Source organism: Camelina sativa, chromosome 10 (genome assembly GCF_030686135.1).
Source record: "Camelina sativa cultivar CO46 ecotype springtype chromosome 10, ASM3068613v1".
NCBI classification, from domain to species: Eukaryota; Viridiplantae; Streptophyta; class Magnoliopsida; order Brassicales; family Brassicaceae; genus Camelina; species Camelina sativa.
Genome location: NC_141889.1, coordinates 16,287,897 through 16,306,772, shown reverse-complemented (window position 1 = coordinate 16,306,772; position 18,876 = coordinate 16,287,897). Strand labels below are relative to the sequence as shown.

Genomic DNA, 18,876 nt, shown 5'->3' with positions numbered 1-18,876 from the left:
AAAGAGCTTTATCCATGTCCAACACTAATAAGCACTCCATAGCCCAAATAAGGGTATCTGACTCTGCATGTAAAGGGGATAGGCTTCTGCTCGATCCTTTTAGCCCCATATGCAGGATTCTATCACCAATAGACACAATCCAACCATGCCCACTCCTATCCACCTCTGTAATGCCAAGATCCATCTATAAAGCATACAAGAGATTCTTGTGGAATTGGGGTCGAAGGTATGCCTGCTTCTACTTCCGCTGGTGTTAAGTCTCTATTATTTGCTTTTATCCAAACTTCTTCTTCTTGGATAGCTTTCTCCACTGTATCGTGCGGAGACTCAGAAATATTTTCAAACACTTTTTTGTTTCTTGCCTTCCAAATGTACCACATCACCCAAGGGAATGTCTGTAGATTTTGATCAAGAGCACCATAGTCTCTATCGATCCCATATAGAAAATCGAGGTTGCTATATAGGGAAGATGAGGGAAACACCATAGGATGGGTAGGGATTGCCGATAAAGCCCACACTTGACGTGCTGGGGAGACATTCAAATAGCATATGATTTATAGTTTCCTCCTCCGCTCCACATCTAGGGCAATCCTTATCTCTACCAATATGGCGATAATGCAAGCGCTGGCAAGTTGCCAAGCACCCAGTCACACATTGCCACACGAAATGCTTTAGCTTTTGTGATGTTTTTAACTTCCATGCTTGCACCTTGAGTGTCGTAACACTAGGTCCCTAAAGAGGGAGGTCGCCAACAGGGTGAGAGATAGCTCTCGCGACTTCGTATCCAGAATTAACGGTATAGTTTCCAGACTTTGTCAGGGTCCACGAATACCCGTCCCTCAAGGAATTTAAGCTCGGTTTAATTCCCAAAATAAGGGTAATTTTTTTCGGGGGAAAGAGTTCCCGAAGACGCTCAATTTTCCACATTTTGTGTTGAAATCAATCAAGGTGTTAACACAAACCAAGGGATTTCTCTCATTAGTTAATCCTTGTGGCGGTCGTGCTGGCATATCTGGAATCCATGGTTCAGTCCATATGCACGTGTTGAACCTCGAGTTTATGGTCTTACGGATTCCGTACGACAGAACATGTTGTGGCCCCAACATGCTACTCCAACCATATGAAGGTCGATTTGATACTCGTATCTCTAATGTACTACAATAACGAAAGTATCTTCCTTTAAGAACTCGACTAAAGAGATAATCTGGATATCTGAGTAGTTTCCATAGCTGCTTTGCCAACAGGGCAAGATTAAATTCTTCTAGTGTTCGGAAGCCTAGCCCGCGTTCTGAGAGTTGAGTACACATTTGCTCCCATGAGATCCAATGTAATCCTTTACTATCTGCTTTATTGCTCCACCAGAAATCGGCAATGACACTACTTAATTTTGAGCATATAGCTTTTGGTAAGAGAGAACACGACATTACATATGTCGGAATTGCTTGCGCCACTGATTTTATCAGGACTTCCTTGCCTCCTTTGGATAGGGATTTTGAGGTCCATAAGTTTACCCTCTTTTGGAGTTTATCCCTCACAAATGCAAAGACTTGTGCCTTTGATCCGTGAATCTTCTTGGGAAGACCCAAGTATGTACCCATGCCTCCTTCTTGTGATATCCCAACAATAGATTTGATCTCTTGTCGTATATGGGAAGGGACCTCTGTTCCAAACATGATGGAAGATTTGGAAAAGTTAATTTCTTGTCCGGATGCCTCACCATAAAAGCGGATTATATCGATAATCTCCATGCATTGATGAGGATCTGCTCTACAGAATAATAAATTGTCATCTGCAAAAAGTAAGTGGGAAACCCGGGGGCTTGCGGTCGAAATACGTAATCCCTAGATCTTCCCCTCTTTTTCGGCATTCTTAATCTGAGCAATAAGCGCCTCTATACAAAGTATGAATAAATATTGGGAAATTGGGTCCCCTTGACGAATCCCCCGTGTTGGCCTAATGCGTCCCTTGGGATCCCCGTTGATTAGAATACGGTAGGAGACATAAGTAATGCATTGCATTATCCATCCCACCCATTTTTGATCAAACCCCATTTTTTCCATCAAAGCTCTTAGGAAATTACATTCCACCCTATCATAAGCTTTACTCATGTCCGTGTTAATTGCCATAAATTTCTTTCAGTTGGCCTGGTTGGAACGGAGCGCATGAAATTTTTTTGAGCAATGAGAATATTATCTTTGATTAGCCTTCTTGCCACAAATGCAGATTGGGTCTAGGAAATTAGTTCCGGTAAAAACCTCTTGAGTCGTAAACTCAAAATTTTTGAGATCACCTTATAAATCACGTTACACACGTTAATAGGGCGAAATTTCGACATTTCACGAGGTCGTTCTCCTTTCGGGATTAAACATATATTTGTTTCATTTAGCTTACCATCAAAAATTCTAGAGCTAAAGAAGTTCTTCACCATCTTAGTGAGATCGCCTTTTATGGGTTCCCAAATTTTTTGGAAGAATAGAGCAATCATCCCATCCGGTCGTGGAGCCTTTCCCGGATTCAGGGAGAACAAAGCTCGTTTGACCTCCTCTTCTGAGATTTCTTTCGTGAGATGCTCGTTCATAGCAGGTGTGACTAGTGTAGGTATGTCCTTAATGGCCAGCGTAGGGTCGCTCGCATTCGAGGATGAAAAGAGAGTGTCGAAATACTCCACCACTACTTTTTCTATTTTTTCTTCTGTATCAACCCAGACTCCAAGTTGATTAAGGATGTCGGTGATCTTGTTCCTTGCCCTCCTTTGTTTTGTGGAAGTGTGGAAGAATTTTGTATTTTTATCTCCTTCTGCAAGCCAAAGTTCTCTGCTTTTTTGGTGCCAATATGCTTCCTCTTCCGTATAAGCTTCGCAGAGCCGCCATTTTAGGTTGAGGAGAGTTTCTGACGATGCTTGATCGTCTCCATAGGTCTCATCAATCTTTTCTTGAAGTTCCTTAATAAGCTTTTCTGAGTTTGTTTGATTATTTTTCTTCCAAATGGAGATTGCTCTTTACAATTTTGGCTTTTTTTATGATGGATCGTTCGATAGAATTGTCGTCCCCTCCCCATCCATCAAACACCGCCTCTTTGAGGCTGGCTTGTTTATCCAACGCTTGTCAAACATAAACCTTCTCAAAAACTTTTTTGGACGTGAAAGAATAGATGCAAGGAGGGGACGATGGTCCAAACCCCACATCTTCATATACTCCACATTAGTGTGGGAAAATATATTGTGCCACTCTTCATTTCTCATGGCTCTATTCAAGCGACACCGAATCTTACCATTTGACCATTGACCAATCCATGAAAATTGGTTTCTTTGGTAAGGGAAATCAATGAGACCACATGAATCAATCATAGCACGGAAAGGTAGAAAGGAGGCTTCCGATCTTTTTTTTCTCCCTCTTTTTTTGTGGTTCCCTGTTATTTCGTTGAAATCTCCAATAATAAACCAAGGCTCGGACCTCGCAACTCAAGAACGCATTAGTCTATCCCACACATAATCGTGATTTGCTGGGACAGGGTCACAATAAATAAATGACATATAGACCCGATTTCCATTAATAATAGTTTCGATGTCGATTAACCCGTCATCTAATAACAAAAACTTTACTGGGAAATCATTTGAATACAATAAAGCTAAACCGCTGCTAGTGCCCTCAGGCTCGACGATTTGAAGGTTATCAAAACCTAAATCCGCTTGCACGTCTTGGAGATAAAACTTGTCGTTTTTGGTTTCTGACAGAAAAAAAAAAATTTGGCGAGTATATCTGACACATCTCATGCAGTCGACAACGAGTTAATTTGGCTCCCACCCCTTGACAATTCCATGTTATTGTCCTCATTTATTTTTTCCGGAGGGAGAATAAAACCCCACCGTACTAACTTTGAGACAATTGATTATGAGCTCTAGCAATGGCACCATAAGTAAGTAATGTTGCAAGAGTAAGCATTCCTTAAAGGAAGATTTTTAAAATGATCTCTCATTTGATGAGGAAATTATTACAAATTGGCCAATGATATGGGGCTTTGTCCTCATCTTCTCTACTAAACCATCATTATCCCACACCAAATAATTTGCAGTAGAGGCCCACCAAAAAGAAACAGCTTGGAATTTTTGGAGACAATCTGACACCGAACCACGTCCAAGCTTCTCTTTTCTAACTAATTTAGAGAGATGCAGCGATATGAGCATCAGTTTATCATTCGGTTTTCTCCATGAGGATGTGTCTAAGGTTGGAGCCCTTCGATCCACCAACTGGCTCCAGATGTTCGGCCGCTGAGTAAGGTGAGACAAAATCAGCTGCGTTAACAAAGGTTTCATCGCCGACTCCAGATCTGGCCTTGTTAAAAAGATTGACGTTCTAAATGGTTGTTTCACCGGTGAATAGCTCACCAGATCGAGGTTTATCTTCAAAAGAGGCATGGGCCAGCGGTTGGAACGAGGTCGATGACATCTCTTCCCACCAAGTGAGACATAAATTGAGAAGGATCTGACCGGTTAAGACATAACGGGGTGAAGAGTCCATTCCGCTGATAGGGACCAAAGGTAGATAGGCGGAGGTAGTCCCCATTTGGGAAGTTTCAGAATCTCCTTCACAACTGTGAGAAAGTCCTTCGATCTAAGACTGGAGAGTGGTCTCACAAAACATGACGGACTTGCATTGGATAACCGGCAGAGAGAGAGTGCAGAGTAAGGAAAGATCTCACAAGAAACCATGGTGGAAACAAAGTGGAAGTAAGAGTAGCCTACAGGATTCGTTGAGTCTTTTTCATTACATATGCCTAGTTCCTTCCATGAATAGAGAGGTGAGGTTGTCCTTGAGCCAAAGACCAATAACTGAAGAGGATGACTTAGCATTTAGCTAGATAAACATCTGTAGGGCTTAGCATAATGCTAGAGTGATTCTTCTGCTTCGTAAGGCTGAGAGGAGAGATAATCAGCACTGATAGAAGTTGTACTTGGAGAAAGAGAGGGAAAATAAATTGTAGATCTAGGCCAAAATAACAAAGGTCTGGTGAAAAACATAGAATAGATACGGAGAGAAGGACGAGAGGGGCTCAGATCTGTTGTCAGAGATCTAGAACATCACTTCGTCTCCGTCCAAACAGAGCACCGCGGATGACCAATTATATATATGTTATAACCATATCCACCACGTGGAATTTCTGATCCAATTCTTGAAAGACACTTTATTCCCTTTGAAGATGTCGATTGTGATGGGTTCAAGGGAGTGCCAAGAAGAGATTTTTGCAGTCCAAGCATTTGACATTGTGGAGAAACAAAAGTGAATGTTTGATATATAAGTATTTGAAAATTAGCTGATGCAGATCTCATTGCAAACACATTGTGTGTGACAAGTACTATTTAAATTATATGGTTTAGTTGTTTTATCTTCATAACCTGGCATTCACTTCATTGACTTCCAAATTTGGATCTTCCGAGGGTGCTTTGGTTCCAGGGGCGGACCTAGAAACATATATTACTGGGTGCAGATTGCTCTTAGGTAGAGTCGAACACTCCTCCTATGACAATTTCTGGGGTAAACTCTAACCAGTTTGCCAGTTTTCTTACTTTGACTAACGTAAAACTTTTAGGTATTTGTATACTTACTGGGGGAACTGCCACCACCAACCTCAAACGTAGGTCCACCACTGTTTGGTTCTCCAGTCCAGTGATCCATAGTTTCCAGATAAAAAAATCTGTTGTAATCGTCTTCTATTTCTAGCATTCAACAGCTGATTCCGACATTTAAATGAGAGAACGGTGAGAAACATTTATACTCTCTTACAAAAAACATTTTAAATAGGAATGTATAAATTAGAACACTTTTTCTTTTTATTTTTATTTTTTAAATTTTTTTAATTTAATATTTAATTATATTCAAAAAAATATAAACATTTTTACATTGTTAGAGCAAAACATTTCCTTGACAAGCTTCTTTCTCAGACTAGCAAGTGATCCTAGCTCAAAGTTCAAACATATGTTATGTGCCGTATAGTTTAATTTTGAACATTAGCAACTAAAGCTAATTGGCCTAGACGGCTACAGTTAAATTTCTTTTTTGTTAACGGCTACAATTTAATTAATAAATATTAAATAGTAGAGGGAGACAATATGATAAACACACAACCTTGAATTTCTCTTTATTGATATTGACATACCCGAATTACAAGGGCAGACAGAAATCTAGCTTGATCTCATGATCCAAAGCTAGCCAAAGAGGCTCGTAGGTCTCTAACAAACTTCTACACTCGTAGATCAGTTTTCTTGTTGTTTGAACTTTTGCTCAAACTAAAATCTTAGAGTGGGGCTCAAAGTCATGTAGAGGCAGGAATGACTGCTCCAAATTTTCTAAGGGGATTATAAAAACCCTCCTTAATATGTTCTTAACTACTTTAATCAATGGCCACACCAAGAAGACAACTGCAATTTCCATCAAGGAGAAGACCCTTAACGGTTTATTTCTTGTCGTCGAACCTTCTTGTGCATCCCTCTACAGTAGTCCACCAGGATCTTTACGTCATAGAGTTAGATCTTCTTTATTATGTTATCAATACGACTCCAAGCTTGGATGGAAGAGATCATGCGATCGTGCTAAACGCCTCCTTTTCTCGCGGGCTCTTTGCTTGAATTTTCCACTTGCCCATAATAGAAATCCTCCATTTTTCATTTGGTAGAGAGAGGTTGTTTTTCAAGACTGAGTGGAAAAAGGTGATGCAAGACAGTGTTCTTCGTTGTCACGATAGCATTCTCCGAGCCTTTTGTTCTACGTCATCACAAGCTCCATCCTTTCTGATAACATTATTATTTTACCCATTTTAGCTATAGTTTTAGTATGCATTTAGGAAGAGTTTGATATGATTTCAATGCTTTAATGTCTATTATCAAGTATTTTAGGTTTCAAGAAGGTTTTACAGGTTTTATAGCAAAAAGGACCAAAAGACAAGGAAAATACGTTTTAGGAAAGTTTCAGAGTTCTACAGTACGGGCCCCTTTTGAAGACCTTCCACAACTCAAAATATATCATGCTTGGTGTCTATGGAAATCTGGAAGAGTCATTTTTCTCCTCGAAGTGGAATCAAGTCAAGCCATTCAATTATCCGGAAGTTATGCCTGATTTACCGAGACGTGTTATAAACCTACGAGAAGAGAAGCAACCAGCCGATGGGCTTTCATTCAAGGCCTGACCAGCGACCATCACCACAGCCCAGTCCAAGCCTCCTCCACGGTCCAGAAGCCTCTTTCGCCTCCCCTTTTCCTGCACTTAACAAGAGAAGACGTTTCTACCCTTACAAAACCCTAACCCTAAACAAAACCCTATAAACACTCTTAAGACCTATGTGCTTCCTTTGTGCCTCTAAGTTCTTCATCCACGCCACCAGCAGCCGACCTAGAGACGACCAGAGACTCTTCTACCGCCGTCGAAGCTCGTCCTCTCTCACCTCCTGTTAGAAGCCATCGCCGAAGACACCAAATCTCTACTCTTCCTTATTTCTTTCATACTTACTTTGCTTTTGGGATCAAGTTACTTTTGTGACAAATAGAGAAGTTTACTTTGAACCCCTTTTTGTTTATTGATTCGTTTTTGATGCTGTTCTATATAATATCAATGTCGTTTCTTTGCATCATGAGCGAGTAGTTTACTTTGTTGGGTTCTATGGGGTGATTCAAGGGGAATTCATAGGTTCGCTTCAATTAGGTTGTTAGATCTTATTTTCGGTTTTGTATTAGAGTTCTTTTGGGACATCTTTATCTTAATGCTTATGCTTGGATTGATCACCAAGTATTGATCTAGAGAACGGAGCGCTAACCGTGTTATCCTACTTCTCTGAACTAGTGTTATACCGAAGTCTTGCTCGTAACCTGCTTAAGTTGAGTTGCGAAGTTTGGTGAATGTATCGAACTTGTTTAACTAGCTGGTTGACATGCGACGTTGCCTGCGAAAGTTGAGTAACGGAGTGTGAAGACTTTAGACTTTCATTATATGAGAATAGCGTGTTAGTTCATTAGTGTTTCGTAGTTGAGAACCTAAACCGAAAATTAGTATTTACTTGTTAGATCTTACACTTAATATTGCTTAGAACCATGAAAACCCTAAGATGACTCCCAAAACGCCCAACGCCTTAGTCTTATAATTTTAAACCGCTTTTATTTACATTTTATTTATTTGCAATAGTTATTAGGAAAACCGAAACCCCAATCTCTTCTTTAGTCTTAGTTATAGTTCTTTCCCTTTTAATTCAATTTGTGCTTGCTATTACTCTCTGTGGGATCGATCCTAAAATACTACAATTGATTAACTGTGCACTTTCAGTCGTCTTGTAGTCTTTTCAGGTAAAAGATTTGGAGTGAAATTCTACACACATCAAAGCTTTTTGGCGCCGTTGCAGGGGAGTAACTAGCTGCCCATTGAATTTGATAAGAACTCTCGTCTAAGGTACTTTGAATTTTTCTTTTGAATTTTTCTTTTGAATTTTTCAATTTTAATTTTAAGTTTCTTGTTTTTCGATAACCTCTATTTTCCCTTTTAGTTTCTGTTTTTGGATTTTGTAGTGCATGACTAGGAGTCAACCCTCCGGAACCGTAGCTCCAATTCAAGACATTGATCGACTAGAACGTGAAATCAGAAAACTTCAAAGACAACAACTCATGGCCGAAGAAAGGAACCAGGACCAAGGTTTCCTTAACCTCGACCAACCGCTGATACCTCTTGCCCTCAACGAGCAAGGAGAACCGATTCTTGCACAAGGTGGCAATCCCAACCTTGTAGCCGCTGATCCGCAACTCGACCCTGAAGTTGGCCGAGACAACCTACAAGCTCCTCGTGATGCTAATCCTCTAGGCATGGGAGACAACCTCGATGCTCCTCCTCACCAGCCTGCTCTCATCCCTAATCCACCACTACCTCAAGTTGGCGGAAGACAACCTGCTTATGTGCACCCTCTGAGACGTGCTGCACCCAACCGATTATGATGCTCCCAGCCAATTCGTTCAAGACCGTGCTGCTATTTGTATCACTCATCCTCCAAGACGTGACTACGAGATTAAAACTCAAATTATTGGTTTGGTGAAACAAAATCAGTTCCATGGCCTTACTACCGAACATCCGATGGACCACATTGATCTTTTTGAAGAAATCTCCTCTACAACAAGAACTAATGGAATCCCCGAAGATTATTTGATGTGTAAGCTTTTTCCTTTCTCTCTAGCCGACAAGGCTCATAGATAGTTAAAGTCTTTACCTCCTGGATCGATTACTAGTTGGGAAGGATGCAAGTCAGCCTTTCTTAGCCACTTCTATACCAAGTCGAGATCCAACTCTCTTCGCAACAAGCTGCAAAGTTTTCAACAAGGACCGGTCAAATCTTTTTATGAAGCATGGAACGTTTCAAGGACTATGAACGTGACTGCCCTCATCATGGTTTTGCTCAAGGTAACCTCTTAAGTACCTTCTATAGAGGATTACACCCTAAGTATCAACTATCACTCGACACGGCCAGCAATGGAGATTTTACTACGAAGACCGTTCAAGAAGGACGAGCTCTCATCGACAACCTTGCTGCAAGTAGTAGCAACACTTGCACCGATTTAGCAATTCCGACTCTAAGGAGATTGCTGACCTCAAGAACATGATGAACCAACTTCTTAGGAACCAACAACGTGGAGTAAACTCTTGTGAGACTATTAACAATGGGAACATGGAGCCTTTTCAAGAAGATTCTTATGACCAAGAAGAAGAAGTCAACTATGTTGGTGCTCAAGGATACTACCAAAACCGAGGGTACAACAACAACTTCAACAACAATTTTAGAAACACTTCTAACCTTTCTTATAGGAACCCAAATGTGGAGAATCCCCAAGATCAGAATTATCCTCAGCAAGCTAACCGCTTTCAAGGCAACAACTTTGGTGGAAACAACAACAACAACTTTCTGCCGCGACCCCAATTCAACATAAAAAGCCGCCTTTCCAATCCTGACCAGCCCAGGCGCCTACCTCTCAAGTCGATGCCAACGTCGACATTAAGATGCAAGAACTCCTTGTTGATTTTCAAAATCAATCAAGAGAGATCAACTGAAGGATGGACAACATCTATACCGAACTGAATGGGAAGTTTGAAAGCTTTTCTATCCATGTCAAGAAGCTTGAAACTCAAGTTTCTCAAACCGCTAATGCTGTTCCACGCCAAGTTGGTGTACTTCCGGGAAAACCCGAAGAGAATCCTAAAGGATATTGAAATGCTATTTCAGTCGTACCAGCCTTCACTTACCGTGACGCCAAGCCTATAGTACCACTCTTTGACTCTTATGAAGATGTTATTCGTATAACATGTCCATTTGATGAAGAAACCGCTAGCCACTACCCCTTAAGGAGAATACCTAAAGCTGAAGACCCTGGACGTTTTGTTTGCTCATGCTCCATAACAGGCATTGAATTCTCTAACTCTCTTTGTGATTCTGGTGCTAATGTTAATGTTATGTCAAGAAGTGTAGCCGATACACTAGGATTGCGAGACATATCTCCATCCGACCTCAGTTTAGTCTGTAGAGACTCATCACAAAAGGTTCCCGACGGATTTGTTCGAGACCTACAACTTGTAGTAGGAGAATGCATAGTTCCTACAGATTTTCACATCCTCGGTATGGAAGACAAGACAGAGAGACCATTGATTTTAGGAAGACCATTCCTAGCTACTGTTGGAGCTATCATAGACCACAAGTTAAAGAGGACAACATTTGCTAACATCAACAAGAAGAAGTCATATCCGACTATCTCCAAGCCGAAGCCATGGCAACCTGCTCATTACATGAAGAGCCGATGGATACTAACATAGATAAGATGAATCAATTCGACCATTCTGCATCTACAAGTACCAACAACCTGATACCTAAGCCACCTAAACCGCCTAAGCCACCACAAATTTCCTAGATCAAGATCATAGTTCCTCCTGAGCTAAGCAATGAAAGCAAGGAACAGATCCAAGAGATGATAAGGCATACTAAGGAAGTTCTTCTTCATGCAAAAGTTTTTGAAACTTCTGCAAAAGGACAACTTGTTATTGAAGCTGGAGCAGACTATCAAGATATCAAAGGAGCCGAAGGAGCATTGATTCCCGAAGCTGACCTTTCTCAAGCCTAACTTGGCTACCACCGTCGAGCCAACGACGTTAAACAAGTGCGCTTCTTGGGAGGCAACCCAAGCTAGTAAGTATTTATTTTTAGGATTTATTTTTTTTTTACTTTTAATATTTTTACATTTTAGTTTCAGGTTTATAAAAAAAAAAAAACACAAAAAAAAATAGAAAATAGAAAAGCCAAAAAGAAGGAATAAGAAGGTCCATGGATTGGCAACACACCATGACTAGTGGCAAGAACCACCTACTGACCGGCCATGTTCAACTTGACCGATGTATGCCAAAGGCGACGGATCATCACCATCCTTGAGTGACCGATGCCGAGAGTCCCCACCAGCCGTACCACTTGTAGCCGATGCCATGTCCCGTGTACCATGACCGTACCTGCTGCTTACGTCCGCGACCATTCATCTTTGTGCCGCGAGACAACTCCAAACCACCACCATCCTCACCACCTACCATCACCATTCTTTTACTTAGGTATGTTTTTATTATTTTTATTTCTCATTATTATTAATGGTTTTAGGTTTTTGTTTCAAGGAGGATGCATTTAGAGATATATCAAACATAATTCGAATGAACTTAGCCTAGTTCATATTCGATGTCAAGCAACCAAAGGAAGTATAAACGGTTAGTCACCACATTTTCATTCCACAGCCGAACTCTAAGACAATTTTTGGGCAACCATAAAACGTCTAAGAGTCGACAAACATCATTCCATCAAGGTGACATTGTTCTTAAACCCTACACTTCTCCTTATGATTTTTAATCCTCATCTCTTTCTTTTTTCCCACCGAGGACGGTGTGATCTAAGTCTGGGGGAAGGATGTTCCATCCTATACTAATGCTACTTTCTATTTTGTTGACTTGAGATCTTTTTACACTTTTTACATCAATAATTTTGACATTTTATCGAGTCACATTTTTTTTTTTAATTTAGTCAAAACTATTAGGGGATTATGATTTGGATTAACACCCTTATGATTCTTGATTATGCTTGACAACAGAACCAAAGTTTGGACAGACTGTGAGCCGACTCAACAATCCCCAAAGTCCCTATTCGATGGATATTCAGATGATCTAACGTTGTCTCTAATTTTTATAGGACCTAAACCGGACTTAATTATCAAGCCCTGGGAATTGGTATACATAGGACTAGATCTCTACATTCAAGCCACACAAGACATTGCACTTCTTCAAGAGTATGTTCCTCTCTCTCTTCCCTTCAATACTAAAAAAAAAAAAAAAAAGAAAAGAAAAAAAAAAGAGAATAAAAGATGAGATGATTTTGATCAGTTTAGAGAGGTAGGTAAATTACCTGTGACCTCATTATTCTACTCTTGAGTCAAATGATCACACAAAGCTTGGAAGCGAGGGGTAGGTAAATTACTGATGACTACAATATTCGCCTACACCTTTGATTAAAAAAAAAAAGAGAGAAAAAGTGAGAAAGGGGAGAGGAAATGAATCATATGAAGAAAGTCTTGGCTTTAAGAGAGTCTACAAGCCATTAATCAATTTTCCCTTGGTAAGATTTCACTTTTTATTATTGCTTTAATTTATGTAAAGAGATGACAATGGAGATTCTGGAGACTCTAAAGAATTGTACGATCAAGGATAGTTGATGATTTTCATGGTGGATTACAAATAGAAGTTCCTAATGTCAAGGCGATGAAGAGTGCAAAGAAAATATCCCCAAAGATAAGTGAATTCCCATTATTTTCAAAACCTCTTTTCCAGGACTCATTCTGATTATTTGCTTGAGGACAAGTGACAAGCAAAATCTAAGTCTGAGGGAGTTGATAACATCATTATTTTATCCATTTTAGCTATAGTTTTAGTATGCATTTAGGAAGAATTTGATATGATTTCAATGCTTTAATGTCTATTATCAAGTATTTTAGGTTTCAAGAAGGTTTTACAGGTTTTATAGCAAAAAGGACCAAAAGACAAGTAAAATACGTTTTAGGAAAGTTTCAGAGCTTTACAGTACGGGCCACTTTTGAAGACCTTCCACAACTCAAAATATATCATGCTTGGTGTCTATGGAAATCTGGAAGAGTCATTTTTCTCCTCGAAGTGGAATCAAGTCAAGCCATTCAATTATCCGGAAGTTATGCCTGATTTACCGAGACGTGTTATAAACCGACGAGAAGAGAAGCAATCAGCCGATGGGCATTCATTCAAGGCCTGACCAGCGACCATCACCACGGCCCAGTCCAAGCCTCCTCCACGGTCCAGAAGCCTCTTTCGCCACCCCTTGTCCTGCACTTAATAAGAGAAGACGTTTCTACCCTTATAAAACCCTAACCCTAAACAAAACCCTATAAATACTCTTAAGACCTATGTGCTTCCTTTGTGCCTCTAATTTCTTCATCCACGCCACCAGAAGCCGACCTAGAGTTGACCAGAGACTCTTCTACCACCGTCGAAGCTCGTCCTCTCTCATCTCCTCTTAGAAGCCATCGCCGAAGACACCAAATCTCTACTCTTCCTTATTTCTTTCATACTTACTTTGCTTTTGGGATCAAGTTACTTTTGTGACAAATAGAGAAGTTTACTTTGAACCCCTTTTTGTTTATTGATTCGTTTTTGATGCTGTTCTATATAATATCAATGTCATTTCTTTGCATCATGAACGAGTAGTTTACTTTGTTGGGTTCTATGTGGTGATTCAAGGGGAATTCATAGGTTCGCTTCAATTAGGTTGTTAGATCTTATTTTCGGTTTTGTATTAGAGTTCTTTTGGGACATCTTTATCTTAATGCTTATGCTTGGATTGATCACCAAGTATTGATCTAAAGAACGGAGCGCTAACCGTGTTATCCTACTTCTCCGAACTAGTGTTATACCGAAGCCTTGCTCGTAACCTGCGTAAGTTGAGTTGCGAAGTTTGGTGAATGTATCGAACTTGTTTAACTAGCTTGTTGACATGCGACGTTGCCTGCGAAAGTTGAGTAACGGAGTGTAAAGACTTTAGACTTTCATTCTATGAGAATAGCTTGTTAGTTCATTAGTGCTTCATAGTTGAGAACCTAAACCAAAAAAATAGTATTTACTTGTTAGATCTTACACTTAATATGGCTTAGAACCATGAAAACCCTAAGATGACTCCCAAAATGCCCAACGCCTTAGTCTTATAGTTTTAAACCGCTTTTATTTACATTTTATTTATTTGCAATAGTTATTAGGAAAACCGAAACCCTAATCTCTTCTTTAGTCTTAGCCATAGTTCTTTCCCTTTTAATTCAATTTGTGCTTGCTATTACTCTCTGTGGGATCGATCCTAAAATACTACAATTGATTAAACTGTACACTTTCAGTTGTCATGTAGTCTTTTCAGGTAGAAAATTTGGAGTGAAATTCTACACACATCACTTTCCATCGACTCAAATGATTCCCCTCATGATAGTGAATAGAAATGCTCCATAGGATGGAATTTGGATTTCTGAAGAGCGAACTCAACACTTAGATTCCATTGTAATGAACTCTGCTAATGGTACCATGCTATGGTTTTCATAACCATCTCTCTTTAGCTCCTTATCGTCTGCATCTTGATCTCCTCTTCAATCTTTGGTAGTCTCCTTGGGCATCTCATAAGATATATGAGTTGTACGGATTTGCACATTTGGAGAAATGGAATTCAAATGTGCTAGCTGCGCTCCTTGATTGCTTCATGCACTCAAAAACTCCAAACAAGCAAAACCAATACTATAACTCTCACCTAAATTTACGTGGGAGGTTTCAATGTGGATTATATATTTAGATGATTCCATGATTTCCATATTGGAACACCTTGATTGTGCTCCAAACTATCACCACTATAACTTAGATTGTAAAAGAAGTTTTGCCTTCGCAACAACTTGAATCTGCTTTGGTTTGCCATGGTAGTGACATAAAACATACTTTTGGTTCGACATTGTACCATCCTAGATCGATCGTCTTCATTGCAATGATTTAAAATAATTCTTAAGCATCATCAAGCATTGAACATCAACAAGCTTATCTTCACTAACAAACACCATCAAATATACGCAACTTAAAGCTTTTCAAAAGCATCAAAAATTAAGATGAATTAAGGTATAGCTTAAGAAAATTGAACATTTTTCCTCTAAATGAGCTCTCAATTTCGTGTTATTAAGAAGATTCCCATTGTGAGCAACACCAACACAACCAAATCGATGACCACCGACGAAGGGCTGAACATTCTTAAGAATGGAAGAACCAGCGGTGGAGTACCTGAAATAACCAATGGCGATGTCTCTTGGTAACTGGTCGAGCTTGGACTCGCTAAAAACCTCAAAGACCAAACCAACACCTGTGATGGTCTGAAGAAGAGTTTATTTTTGCTAGCAGAATCAAGGGAGAAGAAGAGGAGATAAATGTTTGTGATTGCTAAAAGGAAAAAGGATTAGCCGATTATGGAATTAAGATTAAGATACATGTCTCCTTTATATAGTTGTAACATCCGCAAACCAAATAGTAGGTTTTGGGGGTGGGTGTCGATCGACACCAAGGAGAGTGTCGAGGATAACATTATAGATCAGTGGCTTGTCGATCACAGCAAAGCGCGTGTACATTGCCGTCCCTCCAACAAAGATAAGGAGGTCGATCATGCCGCTAATCTTGATGTCACTCTCGCTAATCTCCATCTGTGCCAGTACGTTCCTCAAAATGATTTTCCCCGAGCATCCAGTGTTGATGTTCCCCGAGCTTCCAGTGTTGACGTGTATCCTTTTGACTTGGCTTTCGCTGATTAGGAGTTCAATGACCAGCAAGTCATTGTATGATAGATCGAGTTCCTCCAAATCGATTTTTCCAAAATATATCGTCGTATCCAAAGAAGTGGTCTTTGCTGGCCAAGACCTTGTCATCTCAGCCTTCTTCGTATAATCTTTGATTGAAAGAACTGAATCGTTGCATGCCGTCAAGCCTCCTGTAATCATGTTAATTCGTCGTCTTAGTGCTGGTGCAGGCTGCTCTGGTTAAGGATCGGTGCTAGGTTGTTTTTCTAGTTCGTCCACGTGTGCTTCTTCTTGCTCGTCGTCCATTTGATCGTCGTGCTGCCCCTCATCTTTTATGAACTTTCGAGTGACATTCTTGGCTCATCGATTCTGACTTCCCATTCCTGACCCGGTTGGCTTGCTTCTGTTTGACTCAATAGTTATTCCACCTTTCTTGTACTTAGCCATTAAGAGCGCTTGTAGATAAGGACACTCTTCAGTTGCGTGTGTGTTACTCTTATGATATTTGCAATACTTGGCCGAGCTACCCTCAGTGCCCAAGGCATGTACGATCTTGGTTGCGATTGAAGTGTTTATATGGCTGGACATATTTATTTTTGGTCCCGAGGCTAAGGGCTCCTTCGGTACCGCGCTCTTGTTGTTGCCTGCTTTTTTGCGAGGACTACTTTCTCTTCTTCAACTTTAATATGTTATAACGCTCTGCACAACGCATCCGCCAGTGTCTCGACATTTGAGAAGGACAGTTCCTCCTTAAATCAAAATTTGTACCATAACGCATTTTTAAGTGCGATAATTGCCGCTGCGTGTAGTATAGGGACATTCATGAAAATGTCCTTGTAACGTCTATTGAATGACCGAAGTTTATTTCGATGGAATCTAAGTGTTGAGTTCGCTATTAAGAAATCCAAATTCCGTCCAAAGGAGCATTTCTATTCACTATCTCGAGGAGAAGCATTTGAGCCGATGGAAAGGATGGAGCTTCTAATGTTGTAGAACAAAAGGCTTGCAAAATGCTATCGTAACAACGAAGAACACTGCCTCTCATAACCTTTTCTATTCAATCTAAAAAAACAACCTCTCTCCCCCAAATGAAAAATGAATGATTTCTACTACGAGGAAAATCTAACCAAAGAGCCTGCATGATCTCTTCCATCCAAGCTTAGAGTTGTAATGATATCATAATAAAAAAAATGTAACTCTATGATGTAATGATCATGGTGGACTGCTGTAGAGTGATGCAGAAGAAGGTTCGATGGACAAGAACTAAACCGCTAAGGATCTTGTCCTTGATGCAAATTGTCGTGTCTGTCTTGTCATCTTGGTGTGGCCTTTGAGAAAAGTGTAAGTGCAACCTTGATGGACATCATGGTTGTACAAGTTTGCTAGAACAAGGCGCATGATGTTCCTAGTTAAAGGAGTATCCAACAAGGATTAAGTGATGACATGGAATTGGCACAAATTAAAGTGATGACGAAGAGGAGATCTCGGAGTACATATACCCCCATGCTTGATTGACACAATTGATTAAAAACCCACAATCTCCCCCTATTATAGTCACGGGTCTTCATGGATCTTCTAGGTTAGCTGTCATGATCTTGGATACCTCCAAATCTTGAAGAGAATATCCTCCTCTCAACCAGAATGTGCTTAGTGATCTCCTATTCGTCATCACTTTAGTTCGCACCAATTCCACGTCATCAATTAACCCTTGTTGGATACTCCTTTAACTAGGAACAACATGCGCCTTGTTCCAGCAATCTCATACAACCATGATGCCCATAAAGGTTGCACTCAATATCTCCCCCTTTTTTTTTAATTCAATTTGTCATTTCAAGCATACCTGCAGACAAAATATCTTGGACACTCACAATCACACATCATATCATGCCAATAATAACAAGATCCTAAATACGTAAGATGTTAACACTAGCTTCATTTCGAAAACAATCTGTGTCCAAAATTAAACATTACACACGCTAGGTCTCAAAATAAGAATGGGACATAGCTGAAAACACAAAGCCAAAAAACAACTGCTCACTCCCCCTAAACTCTAGAATCCCCCTCAAGAACTACTTTTCTATCATTCAGACACATAATCATCAAAACCCTCTTCATAATAATCAAGCTCAAAGTTCCAACGAGCAAAGGAGGTGTTAGACCCAATCTTCATCAATAGGCTCAGTTTCAGCATCAATGTCATCATCTTTCGGTTCATAACTTTGATCCTCACTATCAGCATTCACTCTATAAGTCTGATTATTTAAAGAGTGAGGGAAAGAACTATAATCTCCCCCTGCTTGATTGACACAATTGATTTAAAAAACCACAACAACACCACATATACTAAAAACAAACAACATAAGATATATGACTAACCTTCAATGCATGTTGCCATATCCAAAAACAGAGAGGATGTGTGTTTCAGGTCCGCAACCAAGGAGTTTCCAAAGACAGTCACCAACTCGGCGTTTAACACCACTTCAACCCCTGCAAATTTTAGGATTGATTTTTTTCGGACGAAGTGATGGTTTTTCATATTGCTCAAGATCATTCTCCCTTTGAAACCGAAGAACCCTATAGATCAAGTTTGGAAAAGGTAGGATATTCTAGATTTGACAAGGGAACCAAGCTGCATGCTCCACTTGATCGTACACTAACATGCCAAAGTTTATAGAATCTTGTTATCTAGTAGATACAGAAGTTTGACACGATCAATGGTGACATTAGAGTTGTTAGTCGAGGGAATTCAATTCAAATAACAGATCAGGTACAACCCAGCGAGCGTCTTACACATCAAAGGCGTCCGCAGATCCTTCCAAGTTACAACTTTTTCTCTAGAAAGACCAAAGCATGTTTGGTGAGTGTGACTCTGTCAGTTTCAGAATTGGATTGCCACTTAATAGCTAGAGTCCTAAAAACTTTGTTGACCATTTGAGGAAAAAAGTCATACATCTTCCGCCGCACATAGACAAAAGACTTTCTCGTCACATTGCTGAAGATGTGAA

The 18,876-nt window shown here is 40.0% G+C and overlaps 1 protein-coding gene, 1 non-coding gene and 1 pseudogene across 2 annotated transcripts; all 3 read right to left on the bottom strand.

Moving 5' to 3' along the window:
* Positions 1 to 155: 155 nt before the first annotated feature.
* Positions 156 to 5,672, bottom strand: LOC147936232 (uncharacterized). Its single transcript, XM_087468642.1, has 5 exons — positions 5,603 to 5,672; positions 2,392 to 2,955; positions 963 to 1,762; positions 603 to 732; positions 156 to 310 (listed from the first exon to the last, which is right to left on the bottom strand). The coding sequence occupies exons 1-5, from the start codon at positions 5,670 to 5,672 to the stop codon at positions 156 to 158; spliced, it is 1,719 nt and encodes a 572-aa protein (XP_087324768.1).
* A 3,637-nt stretch (positions 5,673 to 9,309) lies between these two features.
* On the bottom strand, positions 9,310 to 9,417 carry LOC147936231 (small nucleolar RNA R71). The gene has a single exon (XR_015569806.1). It is a non-coding gene; the product is annotated as a small nucleolar RNA R71 (small nucleolar RNA).
* Positions 9,418 to 18,024: 8,607 nt separating this feature from the next.
* Positions 18,025 to 18,665, bottom strand: LOC147936230 (uncharacterized; annotated as a pseudogene).
* Between the last annotated feature and the right edge of the window lie 211 nt (positions 18,666 to 18,876).